The 18,204-nt window shown below is 37.7% G+C and overlaps 1 protein-coding gene across 6 annotated transcripts in view; it reads right to left on the reverse strand.

Moving 5' to 3' along the window:
- MINDY3 (MINDY lysine 48 deubiquitinase 3) overlaps positions 1 to 17,942 on the reverse strand; it is a 50,487-nt gene extending 32,545 nt beyond the window's left edge. The window contains exons 1-7 of one of the 6 annotated variants that reach the window (XM_061346112.1): positions 17,727 to 17,942; positions 9,471 to 9,550; positions 7,857 to 7,914; positions 7,238 to 7,411; positions 2,792 to 2,843; positions 748 to 862; positions 270 to 343 (exon numbers count right to left, since the gene is read on the reverse strand). In XM_061346112.1, the coding sequence (XP_061202096.1) occupies positions 270 to 343; positions 748 to 862; positions 2,792 to 2,843; positions 7,238 to 7,411; positions 7,857 to 7,914; positions 9,471 to 9,550; positions 17,727 to 17,823 (650 nt within the window). In that variant the 5' untranslated portion in view covers positions 17,824 to 17,942. Of the gene's footprint in view, positions 1 to 269; positions 344 to 747; positions 863 to 2,791; positions 2,870 to 4,786; positions 4,828 to 7,237; positions 7,428 to 7,856; positions 7,915 to 9,470; positions 9,551 to 17,726 lie in introns of those variants that run through there. The other 5 variants (XM_061346113.1, XM_061346115.1, XM_061346118.1 and 2 more) reach the window with 5 other exon arrangements.
- Between the last annotated feature and the right edge of the window lie 262 nt (positions 17,943 to 18,204).

The raw sequence follows: 18,204 nt of genomic DNA on the forward strand, positions 1-18,204 counted from the left end.
CTCAGTGATGCTAATACCATCTCTACTCTTTCAACCAACACCTTGATATAAAAATGTAGCTCTGAATTGGAGAATTATTTCTCTGAAAATTCAGCAATAACAGAAGCATTTCCTCAGAAATGCGTTACTTTCAGCTATCACAAAGCTATGGTTGACTCTTTGCTGCCATATGAATAATTCCCTAAAAGAATGATCAGTTACAGAAATATAAAAAAAAGAATAGCCCACTAATCTATTTCAAGAGGCAGCAACCGTATTTTGCAGCTTACCTTCCATGACCGTAAACGGGATCTATCAATGGCTCAGCTGCATCTTCAATTTCATTTTTTATATTTTCAATACCCTGCAGAAAAATTACAAACTTTTTTCTCTTTTAAGGAATAATTTGCCACATTTACAACAACAGAATGCAACAGTAAAACATTAGGAGGCTGATGTCCTTAAATGAACTGATACCTAAACACGCTTCTTTTGGTAAGAGATGTTGGGGATTTATGAGGAAATATGTTTCCAAGATATGTAATTCTATCATTAAAGGAGGAAAAAAAAAAGACTGAGCTTTTCAGGTTTTTACGCTGGAAATGAACTGCAACATGGAATGAAGACACCATTCCATGCATTTGTCTAGATTTTATTCAGTTTATCAGTTTAGTGTTCACCTTCTACAGAAAAAAAGGTTATATGATCAAACTTTCTCTTAACAAAGAAAAGCACACACACATAAAAGGCATCAAACAGCCCACAAACCTTTGTGAGTATTACAGAATACAGAAAGAGCAATACACCAAATCTGTTTGTCCACACCGAATACTGATCCCAAACTGCATCCTTCATTTCAGGGAAGCTTTTGAATGTTCGTTTACTAAAGACAGAAAAACCCAACAAAAAAGAAGAATATATTTAGACGAGGCATTAGCATAGTGTCACAAAGCAGAAGTAAGAACTACTAATACCTAATATGATTAGAATAGTGTCAACAAAGCACAAATAAGAACTACTAATACCCAACATGAAAATATCCTAGTTAAAAACCGAGTAAAACTAGTGTTACATACAGAATGACACAGCAGCTGTTCTGGGGTTACTATAACTGCCACAAAGTCATCAGTATTTGCCCATCAGAAGATGATTAATTCTGGAGCAATGTGCAAAAATGAAGATAGTTTTTACATGCAAACACTAAACATAAAGTTACACACATTTGTGAAATAGCAGAGAGGGTTGCACCAGTAATTCTATAACACACTGCTACTGAAACTGAATAGTCTATATATCACCAAAATAAATTTGCATTATACAGCATTCTGAAAGACTTTCAGTCCATAAACAGTGGGGGGAAAAAAAAAAAAAAAATCTTCATGTAAGAACATCTTTCAGGCTTTCAAAGTAATTATTACATTTCCCAGGAGAATTTGATTTTGTTAGACTAGCTTTGGTAAAAACCAGTATGTTTAAAACCATGAGTGGTATGTTAACATCTGGAAACGTATCTAGTTGTATAATAGGGTTGCTGTCTGGATGATAAGGTAACTCCAGGTGATCATATATTTAAAAAGGAAAAAAAAAAAAAAGAATTTAAAAAAGAAAAAAAGAGGAAAGGAAAAGATCCATCAAGGTTCCAGTGATGTAATGATTTCTTGGGACAGAGCTAAATACTTTTCATAACACAAACATCAGGTTGCACTGAGTAACTCAAACTAGATCACACTCTCTGCTTATCTTGCATAAACTTGAGTGTTAATTTCTTTCACACTTTTATTAAGTATTGTTTAAAAAAACCCAAACAAACATCTACAAAAATATATATATCCATACACGGTTTTATTCTGGCTAACACTAGAGATTTTTAATCTACCTTTCATTATCAAGAGATATGCATGGCACTCAAGGTATGCAAGGCAAAGTCAGTTCTGAAATCCAACATTCGTCATGCTCTGAAGGCATATGTCAGTGTTAATTTTCAGAGAAAAAGGCTGAGAAAAACTGAAGTGGGTACCACAAGTTCAAAGATGGAGGAGGTGAGTGGAAGGGGTAGGGGGAGCAGGAAATTAGTGTTTTGATCAGATAACGTTACAGAAATTGTATACCTTCCTCTTTCGTCTTTCTTTGTATGATGATGGGTTTAAAGAACAAACTATAATTACTACTGATATGATAACCAGTGGTTATTGTAGTTCTAATTAGCAACATTTTCCATCTCAACTGTTTTTTTAAATTCTGTTGCTCTTTATTTCCTCTTTGGGGATTTATTTGTATAATGATTACAACAATTACTAGAACTGTAAGCTCTGCATTTAGACCCCCAGAAGACAGCAGTTTTTAAAGCATGGAACAAAAATCAGTCTTAGAGATGAAACATTCTTATAAATAATTTTTATATTGTCTCAAATAAGGAGAAATACTACATCACATTTTTTTCAGTATATATAAAGTTTTTCAGCTAGAGTTACTTGTGAAGACTATGTATAAATACCTGAGGATTAACATCTTCAACTTAAACGTGAATCTTAATGAGATGTGCTCGTATATTTGAAAAGCACAAGTTATTTGGCAAATTTCCCACATTACATTGCTCCAGTTTTATTTTAAAGCTAATGCTTATGCTCAAACTATTCCATTTCGAACAGCAAAATGCAAAGAAAAAACCACCAAAACCCCCAAACCAAAACTTGAAATCTAAGCTTAACCTGATGTGTAACACAAAAAGCTCCTGAACATACCCCTTTCAGGGCTGTGAATATTAGTGTTACTTCAAAATATTGTATTTTAAATGTTCCAACATATTACTTACTGAATTAATGCATGAAATCGCTCAAAGCCAAGCTCTTCGACAGCCAAGGCAGCTATACACAAGAGACACTTTTCAGCACTACACATGGCAAAAAAATGACACAAGATACACACAGCAAGCTAGTATACTTTCAAGCTTTAATTATATTTTTAACCCTCCCTTGAGATGAAATTTTTTAAGTGATTAGTATAAACTAATTTACCGCACCATTAAGATTCCACCACAGAAATTAGTGAGAACATTTCTATTTGGACTAATCAATTTATTAAAAGCACAAAGCCACTGGAGTGGGTAGCCTTGCAAATATTTGTCAAATACTAAGCACTTGATTTGTTTACAAAACATGGCTGTCACAAAGTCATCAAGCATATGCATACTGTAAATATAATTGTGCAGGTCAAGAAGAAGTATTATTTCCTAGAAAAGCAAGCATGATTATTTGGATCATTTTATCAATGTAGGTAAGCTGTATTTTTTCTTCATATATACACTTCTATTACGAAATTTTGTGGGGTTTTTTCCCTTTTAATGTCTAGTTATTACAAACAAGTAGAATTATTCTAAACAGTGTTATACATCCTGTTTTAAAAGAAATTCTCAATGGTTTCTTTTAATAATGAACAAACAGCCTTTCAAATAAGATTCGTGTCCAAGACAGAAAAAAAATACAGCATTAGTGTCTTCCCAAGTTCAACACAGGCTTTATACCTTTGTTCCCCTCAACATTTCCAAACCAAAGAGATGAAATGAACCTTTAAAATCAATTTATTTTTTTTTTTACCAAGGGGAAGTTATACTTGCCAGTTGTGCAATTATCAAATTCTATAGGCTTTCAAATATTAAGACTCTAGCAGTCTTTACTGCCCTTTAGGTCCACAAGGACTTTATATTCTTACTAGAAGAATAATACAAACGAGCCTTCTGATAAATGCCACTTAATGAGGAATATCTAAAAAATGTCTGACCACACAGCTACTGAATTTGGCTGCATTCAATTCATTAAAGACCTGAAGTCATAAGGCTAATAGTACTGATTAATTCTTCCCACAAGAATTCTAGGAAAGGCTTTTTATGCCCTTTCTGACTGTATTTTGAAAGATGCACTTGACTCTCCTACATGCAAATACAACAGTTTCTGCAGCAATAGAATACTTTCATTTTCTACTTCAGAAATAATGCAGCAGTAGTTCTAAGAGTGTCAGGTTTTGACTTTTGAAAAACTACACAGAGTCAGTAAAATTACATTACTAAGAGCAGAACTAAACTTAAGAAAATGTATTTTTAAGACTTTTATTTAAAATATGAAACAATTAATCTAAACTGCAGAAAATACTCCAGGAACTAACCCTGATACAGGAATGTATGTTTTGTAAGCAGAAAGTTAGAGGGACTAAATCATATAAAGCAATCTTTGAACCTGGGAACTTGCACTACTACAGCCAATGCATGGCCAACACGAAGTCACTAGTATACACCACAAAAGCAGATGAAAAATGCTATTGCATTCAGTAAGTGTGCTCGAATCCACCTTTTGTTCACACAGCAGGATGATAGGCAGTTTCATTCTGTTACTACAGAACAGAGTGAAATGGTAAGAGAACTACTATTTGAAACAAACGGAACAAAGTAGAAATCCTACAGAAAAGTGTAACTATATGTAACCCAAACAATGCTAAATAAAGACAGTGCTTAGAGGAGAGGAAGAGAACAAACAGCATTAGAACATGAGCTGTATGAGAGACACAACTGGATAGAAACTCATGCTGTGTCTAATGATATTTCATGGTTTTATTATAAACACATTCCCATATTCAATTCCCAATTAGCAGTAGCCTGCCATGTGGAATTGTATTTGCAATACTCCCCCACGCATCTCTTAAGTCCTACCAACTATGACAATGCCAATTATTATTTTTATTGATTACAGCAACCAAGCATGAAACAAGTTTATTCCTTTGCACTATTAGTAACAGAACTCTACATAATTAATAATACCTTCTTCTCCACATCTTTGTCCCAAGCTTAACCAGGCAAGAAGCTAGTCTAGCAGGACAGAAAAGAAAAAACAAAAAACCCTAACAAATACGTATTAAATCAGGAAGTGTACTGCATTATACATATAAAGTAAAATACTGTTTGAACTGTAAAATACATACAAGAGGTACATCTAGCAAGGAATGTAGGATAAGAACAACGAAGATCAATATTGCTCATAACAAAAGTAGACTTCATGCTATGTATCCTGCTGTTCCTAAGAACATTCCATGGTACTGAGGCCAAGTCATGCAGAACTTGTAGACTTGTACAGAAATATGAAAAATGTAGATATGTAACAGAATGGAATAGTTCATTGTGTGTTGAGAGCAATTACTGTTTGTTTAACAAGACCTTCTGCTAAACAGTTTCTACAGTTAAAATTTCTTTAGAATAAGGCAATATATTAATAAACCCGACAGTAAAAGTGCATGGATTACTAGGCTCTGCTTCACTTTTTCTTCAAAGGAAGCTTCATACTATGAGAAAAAGTTTCAGAGACAACTAAAAAATCCACAGAAATTAGTAATTTTAGTTACAACTGCTTTATCTTGCAAAGGAAAACTTTTTCTTTTAAACACAAAAGCTGTATCTACAACTTTCTCTATACTTTTTCCTAATACAAAACCCCTGTTTACATGGCGACCTGTTTTTTTCAATTAAGTAACATTTTAATTATTGTTTGAGCCTTCTAAAGCACATGGAGCATCTGACAGAAGCAGATGAAGATGACTTGTAACACAAAGAGCTCCGGCACTATTAATTGCTATAGCTAGCTGTGCATATATAAATCTACTTGTGAAATTCTTACTTTGTAGTTATGCCACAAACTGCAGAATAAAATATTCCTTCCATCAAAAGATGTCACCTTTATAAGCATGTTCTCACGCGAAAAGCTTTTCCTACTTCTGAAGGGACACATTTGGAACAAAAACTAAAAGAAAAAGAGGCTTATCTTTTAACATGTTAGGTATCTCCTAATAGATTAATAAATACATGTCTCAATGATGATGTGTGCATAGATAAACTTCCCATGTCACTGGCTCCACAGCAGTTAGATGACTAGATGTTGTATCTTAGTGCAACTAGATCCCTGCTGTTAGTGACTAACCATAGAATCTCTCATTAGAAGGCACCCATACGGATCATCAAGTCCAACCCCGCTCCTCACAGGACTACCTAACACTAAATCACATGATTAAGAGTGTCCTCCAGTTATTCCTTCTGACAGTCTTGGTGCTGACTGACCTCTCTTTCAGTGAAGAACACTTTACTAATGTCCAATATGAACAGCCCCTGACACAGCTTCATTCCATTTCCTTATGTCCTATCATTGGTTACCAGAGAGAGGAGATCCTCTCTGGAGCTCTCTGGAAAATCTCCCCCTCCGCTGCCACCCCTAAGGAAACTGTACTGTGATGAGGTCACCCCTCAGCCTTCTTTTCTCCAAGCTAAACAAAACAAGTGACCTCAGCTGCTCCCCATTAAGTCCTGCCCTCAAGACCTTTCACCATCTTGGTCACTCTCCTCTGGACACACACTATTAGCTTAATGACCTTCTCATATTTAGATGTCCAAAACTGCACACAGTACTCAACATGGGGCCTCACCATTGCAGTGTAGAGTGGGACAATCACCTTCCTCAACCAGAAAGCTGTGCTGTGCTTGATGCACCCTAGGACACATTTGGCCCTTTTGACTGCCAGGGCACACTGTTAACTCCTGTTCAATTTGCCATCAATCCAAATCCCTATGTAATGCCTTGGATGGAACAACTGTACAGAATCTTCTTTAAACTGTTTGAGAAACAATAGTTATAACCGTTATGCAAAGTATCAAGCCGGATATGAAGGAATCAAGACATTTCCAAAAAACAGGTAACCAAAAAATTCTAATTAAAAAAAAATAAAATAAAACTCTCTTTAATCTACTAGATTTGATTAAGCTGTTTTGGTACTGCACATAATCAAAGGAAAAAAGATTACTTTTCCATCACAGGGGATCCAGAATATTTTATAGCAGATCAAGCACTGCAGAATTTCCTACAAAAGCTCTTCTGAAATAAAGCAACAAGTGACGCATCAACAATATTCCTCCAGTGTTAGGAAGCATATAGATTTTTTTGAATTAAAGTCACACCAGGTCCCAATAAATAACAAAATAAAATTGGAAAACTATGGAAACTGCTCAAATGCAAAAGAAACACGTTAGGTCTCCAGTTATAGACAGCACATTCCTTTCTACAAGAAGGATCAATGCCTCTAATTACAACAGACAAAAATCCATCTCTTGCTAATGGAATCACAAAGGTGAAAAAAAAACCATCTGTGTAACAACAATAAGCACTGCCCCCTCAAAAAAATGTAGTATGTCAGTAAGTGATGGGTAATTTAGTATAGAAATACATCTTACAAGGCTGTTCCTCTTGACGACTAGATTCTGCAGGACTTTCAGAAATACTAGCAGTTTCTTCAGTTGTTTTTCCTCTTATCCACGTTGCCAGAGAGTATGACTCTGAATTATCAGAGCAAGCCATTTCCAAAATGTCACATAATGTATGACAGAGAAGGCTCTTCTGGTCCTCTTCTGAAAGATCAGAAACCTACATGAGTTCAGTTGCTGCTAATCAGTATGTTATATAAGCCACTGGTATCTTTTTTTAATACATTGTTATCTAAATAATTGAGTTGATTACTTTTATCTTATTAATTATTAATGTTAATTGCTGTTGGACTATACTGGACCAAATAATTATAAAGCTGACTTTAGAAAAATGTGGTCTAATATGATTTCTAATCCATTTCCTTTCCCAATAATAATTTCAATTAAATATTTATAAAACACGGAAGTACTATGGATAGGCACAGACCTCACAAATGGGAGTTTAGAGACATGTATACATACTGTATGACTCAAAATGGCACGGGAGCGCAGTTTAAAATATACAGTATTTCAAAGTCTTTGTACTGGGACATGCTTTACAAATAATTCAAATGGAAAAAATAAGGAGAAAAAGAAAACGTCTCAGTACCTGGACAGTCTCTCCAATTAGACTTCTCACTGGTAAAAAGCCTCTTCAAAAGGAATGCCTTTGTTATCAAAACATAAAATAATATTAAAATATAAGACACACCAACTTTTACATTGTGTCACAGAGCATTTTTGTACATTATTAGGAGGGTTTCAAGCTGCTCATCATTTAGTAGGAGACCCTGAGCCTGCACTATTTGCTGATTTTTCCCATTCAAACTAACTACAAAGGTAGCCTCATACTTGATCGAGTTTAAATCTCAAGTGTGCTTCAAATACACGGATTGTGTATCTACATATATATCTCCGGACTCAAAGGACTGCATTAATGGAGTAAAAAGCCCTTATCTTTTAACCACTACAACTCATAATTCACATATCAGAATAATAAAAAACTATTCAATACGGTAAAGACTTGGCACTGCCTTTAAGGAGCCAACTGGTCCTATTCTTTACCCCTTCGACTCCTCCAAATTAAAGACTTGTAATTCTAACATCAGAGACCCTCCACATGTTTTTAAGACCACAGAACTACACACAGCCATGTTACAGAGTGCAATTCATAATACAGTGTTTTTCTATTGACTGTTTACAACCTATGCAAGTGGTGCTTCTTCCTGTGGTACCAGTCTTTCGGTGTGACCCGTGTCTATAACATCCTGAAGTAACCAGAACAGAGGACTATGACATTATACACACCAGAGATGTTCCACAATGTGAGTTGTCTGACCGAGATACCTTCCAGTTCATGATCAAATTAACTCTGCTACATGACTTTAATTTCTGCTATCAGTGGGCAAAGCCTCCACTCAGGCCTAGACACACCTGCAGAATTTGATCTGTGTGTAAGAATGAGTCAAGAGCGGGTTACCAGAAGAGTAATCTGACCCATGACTCGGTGTCTGCTTGATTCTACAGGGTGCTCCTGAGAATGAAGAGCAGTCACGGATTAGACAAACTGCTCTAGCAGAACAGACCCAGCCTGCAGGTCATATAATCTATATAGGAGTCAGAACTGCCCTAGAAACTTACAAGTGGAAGAAGAAAACAAACAAACAAAATCACAATCACAGTTGGTTGAGCATATCTGAAGCACAAGTGAAATCCTAAAAATGTATCAAGAATAAAAATATATGGACCTGACATACTTCAATTATTCTGCTAACATTTCCCCTTTTCTCACATAGCCAAACCTTGACAGGTTCAAAAACTGATTACTTCAAATCCTTCTGATATAGTTTGCTAAAGCAGCCATCGAGATACAGGTATTACCCTTCTTAAGGACAGGGAATTTGACAGATGAAAAGGATCAGGATTACATTTATATCTGATCTTTTACTTCTTTCCTTTACCCTGCACTACCCACTTCCAAGTTAACCTCTGCTTGGATCAACCTGCACCACTTCCTCAAACAAACCCACTTCTGTAAAATTATAGTTCAAAATCAGACTATCTCTGCCTTTCTACCAAGTTTTCTGTCTCCTCCACACTGTATTATAAAAATCCAAACACAACTGATCTTCAATTCTTTTACTATTTATTTTAATTCCACATACATAAAGAATAGATTTTGGGCTTACAATTTTAAACCATTTCTACAATAAAAACATCTTACCTGCACTGGTGCAATCACTGCACAAGGGCCACCTTCAAATTGTTCTAATGCAGTTGATTCAGATTCACTAAAGACAAATCCTGTCAAATGAAAAATGAGTATATTTAGTGAAATACGTAAACAAGAACATTTACGTATACTCCTTCCCTAACAGAAATGACACCCAATTTATCGTCCTCTACAAATCAGGTAAGTTTTCAAGATTTTTTTTTTTCCTTCTGATTATGCAAAAGAATGTAGTTCAACTATTTGAAGAAAAAAAAAAAAGTCATGAATACAGGTAAAAGCACAGAAATTAGTTATATCAGCAATGAAATCATGACCAGAAGGGGACAACAGCTAGGGTTTTAAAGAAAAGGATTCTTAACAGCAAAACTGTCACTAGGACACATTTGGCTGAATACATTAACCATAATTTTATTATGGTTGATTTCTTATATATAAAAAAAAAATTGTAATAATATTTTGTTTTACATATGTAAAATAATGGTTGTCTTTGGACCCTCACTGAACATGAATAGTATGTTTCTCTTCCCTGGGAAGGGCACAGTATGCAACCCACTGAACTATTTTCTGGCTTATTAGTGCTTCCTATTAAGACTGAATTAAGCTGAATAACTGAAATATTCACTCATAACCACTGAACCAAGCCTCTTATGTGTGTTCTTTCAAAGATACACTATATTTATTGAGATGCAAGATCACTCGTTTCCCCCCTCCCCCCCAACCTTTAACGTATTTGTATTTCAGAATTACCTTATTGCCACATAACAGAGCAAATGCTGGAGCAATTACTGCAAAATTCTTTGTTACTACCTTGCCCCTTAAACTTTTCTTCAAGATGCAGTGATTCACAGCTTGCACTTCTCACAGATAAGTGCATAAACATGGATAATTACCTCAATGAAGCAGACATCCAGCAACCTACCCACAGTGAGTGACAATTTGCCTTATTTTCTAAGTGCTGATAAGATTGTGCTGAAGCGACTCTAGGTCAATGTAATCTAGAAACCATGCAACTGTAGTCAGCAACCCAGCAAGCACAAGCAAGTAGGGGTAGGGAGAAAAGGGACACACATGCACATTTTCGCAGCAGTGTCAGGCTTAGCACAAAGAATATTCAGTGCTGCTTTCTCACACTTTCTCCTCTTCCCAATTCTGTATCACTGCATGCTGCCATATCAAAAGCATCTCTAATCCCTGGATGTGAATCTGTACCGGGGAAATGCATGTCCCCAGTGCAGACTTCCACACTATTGCATGACAGCTACATCATCTGAACCAGCACAAGAGAGGATTACTGCATGGTTTGTGGGCCATATTTCATCACATAAGTGACTGTTGTTCAACAACATGATACTTTTTTTTAAAAAGGATGGATCATTGTAGCAGTTCTTTTTAAAAAAAAATGGGGTTTCCCCTGTGTCTGACAGAAGGCTTCAGGGTGTTGTGTTTTTTTTTTAACTGAATGTGCAAATGTGCATTACAAAAGTTTATTCTATATCCGAACCCCGTATGTAGATCAATCCTACATACTTAAGTCCCCGGCATCACCTAATGTAGCAACAAAGCTCAATTAATCCGTACTTCAACCAAAGTTTGCACTCATTAAGCCTGTTAACATGCTTCAATAAGAAGTATCACCAGTCCTTTAAGCTTTCTGAATTAGTTTATGCAGGCTTATGGTATTAAAAGCTAAGTCATCTTCTACTTCGAAGTGCGACTGCATGCCATCTAAACACACTGCAATCACCCGGCTTTTTTTAGTTGTTTTAATGATTTAGCCACTGCAGAAGAAAAACATACTTGGATGCGGTACCACTCAACCACATTTAAGAAATCTTGAATTTGTTTCACATTCTTCAGGCTTCTTACAGAAAGCATGAGCTGTCTCAGATTAAACCTGCTCTATTTTTCGTATTTGCTACCTAAAAATAAAGAAAATAGAGTGTGACCCTCCAGAGCGAACACGAATTTGACGTAGATAACGCAAAATTGATATTACATAGAACTTAACAGAATCCAGCCAAAGGAAAAAAACATACTTCATGCCTAACAGAACATTTAATTTCTTCTTACCTAAATGTTGCTTAATGCATAGTAACATCAATTTTGTTCTAAAAGCTGTTAAGCCCTTAAAAGTTAAGTGCTTCAGGGATATAAGTCTTACTCTCTTTTTTAAAACTTCTACAAAATCAGAAGTCAGCTCAGGCAAAATTTCAAAACCCTGTAGTGTGAAGTCCAGCTGGGTTAAAGGATACCTCAGCCTGCAATCACACCTACTTACCTTTCTATCCTCCACAGTAATTACACCTTGGGCAATCTCTATAAACATCCATCAACTCCAGGCTCATCCATGTGATTCATAGGAATGGCCTGGCCACCCTTTAAACTACCACCTAAGACTAGCATCTCTAATCAAGACTAATTTCTACTTAAGAGTAAGTGGGCTGCAGCCAAATGCAGCCAAAAGCATCTTCAAAAAAAAACCCCAAAACCCCCAAACAAAACAACTACCTCCTTTTTATCCATTACTATAATTATTTACCTATAAGAAATGTAAAATAGTACGATCATCATTCATCTTCCTTTTAATTTATAACCCTATTAAAGGCTCTATTAACCCCATTTTTTTTTTTTTCCAATGTCACTACTGTTCTATGGCTTTGACCTCATTGACCCCATTTTTTTCCAATTTCACTACTGTTCTACTGCTTTAACCTTTTTTCTGGGCAGGGGGAGAAACAGGTCTAGATTCCTGTTGATAATCAGTGTACTGCCCAACATTGTCAGTTATGATCAGTATGATATTACTAAATCTGTCTTTATATCATTTATCCACTATTAATCACACAACACACAGTTTTATTCTCTTTATTTCCCCAAAACAGCTTTTACGAAGGCCTATGTTTCTATACCTAGCTGTTAAATCTTCTTCATAGAGTTTGCCAAAATCAATGTATGGCTTAGTTACTTACTCCTGTTTTTCAAGTCACCCAATGTTTTTCATCATTGCCCAAAGCACTACAAACCACATTCGTTCTTTTATTATGACAGCCCCACCACTTTCCTGCATCTCTTTATTATTTGCCTATTTCTCAAAATACTGCTGTGTTCGTTTTTTTTTACATCCAAGACAGTGTAGACATTGGGAACACTCATTTTACAAAGGACGCTGCACACCTTCACTGTTTTCACTCTGAGAATGAATGAAAGAAACAAGGGAGTAGCTAAAGAGCATGCAACATTAACCACATTAGAAAAAACTTTGCCCTATCTCCAATCAAACTAGCTATAAAGATCATGAGCTACTGTTTTTTTTTGTCCTGTTCTCTGCAGAGCCAGCCTCTCACCATGGAACCACATTTCTTTTTCTCTTTTGGAATACCAGAAATGCCTGACAGAAACATGAGAACAATCCATTACCCAAATACAAGGTTTACAATATGTCTTAATGTTTCATCCTTTCTCTAGAGCTGGGTGTAGAATGATAGACGCATTTTGCATATGGCTTTGGGTTTTCAAAGTGTGTTTTTATAGTAAACAAACTCCTGAAATTTTCTGTAGGGAAAAAAAAAATCCCAAATCAAACCAAACAACTTTTTCTTGTACACACACACAGAAAGAAAGGAGTGTTTACTACAGCAATACCACAACAAAACTCCCACTTAATGGGTTGTGGATAAAGAGCCAGGAAGTCCTGGAAGGGTTTGAGGAATGTATCAAAATTACCTAGTAGGCTAGCACTAAACTGGGCAAAAAAGCTGTCAGAAAACAAGATAAAATTCCAATGCATCTGCCTTCTTTCACACCTTTGTAAAAACTCTGAAACTCTTTTTGACTGAAACTTCTGAATCCGAACCCTGATAAAAAGCCTTCTATGGCAGCATTCCTCAAGACCTTTAATTTTCTTGAAGCCCATCAGACTTACCTAGAACAAAGAATGGACTCACTAGCACTCTATCTTTTCTTGAAGTAATGACAGTGTCTTTCCAGATACTCCTTTTCGGGCCTAGGCAGCAGCAAAGAGTTTCAGGGTTCACTAATTTTTTAGGTAATTGTGTTACAGGCATTTTAAATTCTCACTGCTCTGTGGGGTATTCCAACTATATCATTAGTCACCATGCCCATTAGCCAGAAAATACAATCTTAAAAGCTTCATTTACATGTTCACACCCCATTTTTTCACAGTGAATGGTATCATCTAGTCTCTTTCCAGTTTAACAGTGCTGAAACAGCTGTTACATACAGACAGTCTCTCAAAAACCCGTATTTCTGTTCCAAAGCCTAACTTTTCATTCAGCAAGCTTCACAAGAGGTTTTGAAACCTTCAGAATGAACCCATTATTTTAACACAACTCTGTATTATGTTAATGCATTAAATAAGCATTTAAATCTCATATACAATAGAAAGGTATTTGGCAGTCTAAAACTGCCAAGATGTGGTTATTTTCTCTGTAAATACAATGTCATTACCCCCAAACCAATATGATACTCCAAGAGAGGAAAGAAGAAAAAAGTTTATCAGTGTAAAACTGAGAACAGACTTCTTCCCTAGAGAAGGCTGTTAGATAGCTCTTCTCAGCAGCATGCTCCCACTGTTTTTCCAAAAGCTACTGTTGTCTCACATTTAACAGTAGTATGTGTTATGTTAGCAAGACAGACCACTTCTTACTGGCAGAATCAGCAAATCTACTGAAACAGAAACAATACCTTCTACTTATACAGAAGCTCTAAGTTGGCGGTCATCACTACTTCTTTCTTTGAATGTCTTCTCATATGATGTGCAAATTCCTGGCAGCAAGTTTGGTTTCTAACTTACTACTCAATTTTTACAGATGCCTTAAAAGCAGCTCATAGACCATGACTTGAAGACCACTCACCAAGGTTTAATTTGCTAAGTGTGACTGGCATCGGTAAAGCAGAAGCTCCAGAAGCAGTTTCACCAGAAGATCTGAAGAGGCAATACGGCAGACAAGCAGCAACAAGCAGGCAGAGGTCGGCCAACAGGTGTAACCACCTCCTCCAGCTGTTTGTACAACCCATACTTGTCTATAACTGTGAATAATAAATGAAAAATGCTTTTCTTCCTGATTAACTGTTTACAAGTAATATAGAACTCGGAGATGGAAAGCAGACAACTGCAAATATTCTATTAATCACAGCCATCAGACCATTTCACAAGAAGTACAGAGATACCAATCACTATTTCTCTTCCATCACCCAAATTAATTCAAAATTATTAAACTCAACACAGAGGAACACTTTTCAAATTGCTACTTCTATTTAAGACTTTAAAGAGTGGCAAGTGTTCTCCTGCTCAAAATGTATCTGCTTGTTTGGTAAAGACATTATTTCCTAGTAACCTTGGTCTGATCGTGGTCTAACAATATTATAGCTCCAATGACTTAAACCCACTACTACAAAATCTAACTCCTCAACCAAGGATGTAATAAAAGCCAATCTGGTGATGTTTCAATGTAGTGGACCAAAAACAGAATTCCAAGCATGTAACAAACAGGAAACCTACAGAGAAGAGGGGAGAATGACAGCTTGTCTTTTCTATCTACTCTTCCAGCTCTCAGGCTGAAAGAGGATCTAGAGAAAACACTTCTTTACATTGTACATTATAGTTCATATACATGAATTATATATATAGAACTTATATATATAACTATATATAAGTTTTAATACTACAGTTCATGCATATGAACTATATATAGACATGAACTGTAGTATTAAAACTTTCCCGCAATGCTTCAGAAGTTGAATAGTTGTTTTAAGAAGACTGGCCCATATCTTTCTTTCCAAAGACCAGTGGGAAAACAGCTTAAGTAATTTTGAAAGGATGCTGCGCTTTATATGCCAGACATTCATAGCTGTGTAGACCTGATGCTACATGCCTTAGGGCTGATCTGAAGAGGGCCTCTATGAACAGCATTTGTCTCTTGGGTCAATGAAGAAAATAACTCCTAACAAGAGTATGTTTCTTTAGGGTTCAGTCCTCCCTAACTCCTTCCCAAGTCATCATATTTATGCCAAGAAACACTGAAGTACAGAACCAAGCCTTTGCACTACATTCTGTGTTCACTTTGAGGATTTTGTAAAACAGTATTTACAAAGTTCAAACTGCAAATTCTTCTGCAACCATAAAGAAAAAAAAAAAAAGCTATTTAAAACAAACAAAACAAAACCCACCAAAACAACCAACCAACCAAAAACCAACTGCAACAACAGCTTTGCAACCATGCCTTTAAATCAGGAATCAAACCAGTATATTTAAAGCTGCCAATGCAGCAAACTGAGGGAGTTAGTCACTAACTTCAAATAGCATAGCATGCTAGCTAGGTCAGTTCTGTTAACTGCCCACAGTACAACCTGCCCTCAGTTCTGACCAAACAACTATGATGGTTAATGAGTTTGGTGCATGACAAGGATTCCCAGAACACTGCTATCTTTACTGAGAAACTGGCTGCCTCAAGTCTTACATTACTCAACACCCTCCCTACTCTCTACTTTTCTTTCCAACTGTAAATTATAATTCTTAACTTCCAAATGGTTTGAGAAAGGATCAGTCAACATACAGAAAGTACGTGAAACAAATACCAGCGTTGGCACAACACCCTAAGAAAACTCAAACCCTAACTACAAAAAAACCCAACTAAACACCAGACCAGTTGTATGATACTTTCTGTACATACAACGTGAAACAAGGGTGTGTCTTTTAAACTTTGGGGAAATAATAAAGCTTGACTTTTATGCTCAGGGTTTTTTTAATCTTGATGAGTCAGTTTTGACAGAACTCCTCTGTAGTAAGTAAATGGTGCAGAACTTTTTCAACAGAACAGAAATTGAAAGTTAGGTAAATATATTATGCTGCTACACAATATAAAGAACCAAGACTGACTTTTCTGATTCCCAGCACAAATCTTCCAAACAACAAACTAGCTTACTGTCATGTGGTTTTACTACATGAAATTGACTATAGTAAAGAGGATACAGAGAAGGGAACAGATATACTACACAGTATAGTTACAGGACTTTTCCCAAAGACAGTTAAGAAATAATAGCTCCTTTCCAGGACCCACCAAGAACACAAGGCCTGTTCCATTAATCTTTCACAGGATCACATATGTGGGACATTACAACACACATTCCAGTAAGTACTGAAACTGCTAAAATTTCTTATACAAACTATCCTGGAAAACGTCAACTTTGGCAATCTTAACATTACTAGTTAAAGAAACAATTAAACATTTTAACACTACGTTTTCTGACTTCGCAAAAACCTTGCGCTGAAACATAAATACTCGGCCAAAACTTGAGATATTTTAAAAAGTAATTATATTTCAATTAAAATAATTGATTCAGTAAAAAATAGTAGCACTTTATTAGGCCTGCTTAAATTCTAGACCTTAGAAGGAATTTAGCACTTCCCCCCCCCCAACTATTTCTCACTGAATTAGATGAACACAAATCAACCAATGGAAAAACATCAAGAAGAAACTATGTGTAGGTTGCATAATTTAAATACAGTGAAACACCTTACAAATACCTCAGGTTCCACAGTTGTTTTGCTTTATCTCTTGCCCCACCCTGAAGACGGCGTGCACCTGCTTCAACCGCGAAAGAACCAGTTTAACATAATGTGTGGGTCTCTGTCCTAAGCGTGCCCTCACTTTCGCCACGTCTATTTAAGGCTCCCATGTTCTTCCTCTCCGCCCCCCCCCCGCAAAAAAAAGTAAAATAAATAAAACCCGCAGACAACTTGTGCTCATGTACCCACAAGCTATGTAAATAATGGCACAAGACGCTGTAAGATACATTTAAGAAGCGCAGTCCCCTCCCCACTGTTTCAAGGTCCTTTGCTGGTTTGTGGCAAAAGACGACCAAGCTGCAAAAACATAACGCTTAGGCAGTGAAACTGCTGTATCATTTTTCCCGTGGGCCACACGCGGAGTTGCCGGTGACGGGAACATGAACGATAACGACTACCCCCGTTCCCATCCCCTTCCACAGCTCTGCGGGGGGGCCACCGCCCCTCTCGGACACACGGACCAGCCCCGCGCCCGCGGAGGTGGCAAGGCGACCTCCCGGGAGAACTGTGGGTGTGTCTGGGCAGGTAGGCCGAATGCTGTCGGGTGGGCCGAGGGTCAAGCAAGGTCCCCGGTGAGGAGGGGGCAGAAGGCCAGGCAGACACCCGGGGAGGGGGGGGGGAAGGGCCGGCCGGGGACGGGGCACGGCTCACGCAGATACCTTGCGCCCAGCGGCAGAAGATGGTGTCGGCCAGTCCACGGGGCCCGGCCTTCTTGCCCCACACCAGGTGGACAAGCTCCTGGCCTGCCTCAGACATGACGGGGCAGCAGCGGCCCTAAGGCCGGGCGGACGAGGCGGCTCCCGGCGGCAGAGGCTCCTGTACCAGCCGCGACCCCTGCGCAGGGGAGGGGCCGCACTGGGAGGGCGGGGCCGGGCGGGGCGCTCGCGCACCGGAGGGCGGGACCTGGCCGGGAGCCACGGGCAGATGCGCATGCGTGGCGGTCGCTGTTCCGCTGCCCCAGCAGGCACTGCTGCTTCCGCGGGCGGTGAGGGGGCGGGGTTAGGCTGGCCCGGGCAGCGCGCAGGAAGGCAGTGAGAAGAGCAGTGCTGTCCTGTCTCGGTAGCCCGGGTGGTAGCGAGACCGCAGCCTGGTGTGTAGGGTGTGTGTAGATGAACGTAGCACTGAACCCACATAGTA

Source organism: Neopsephotus bourkii, unplaced genomic scaffold (genome assembly GCF_033783945.1).
Source record: "Neopsephotus bourkii isolate Nb327-2 ecotype Australia unplaced genomic scaffold, CSIRO-AGI_Nbou_v1 NB_257, whole genome shotgun sequence".
Lineage (NCBI taxonomy): Eukaryota > Metazoa > Chordata > Aves > Psittaciformes > Psittacidae > Neopsephotus > Neopsephotus bourkii.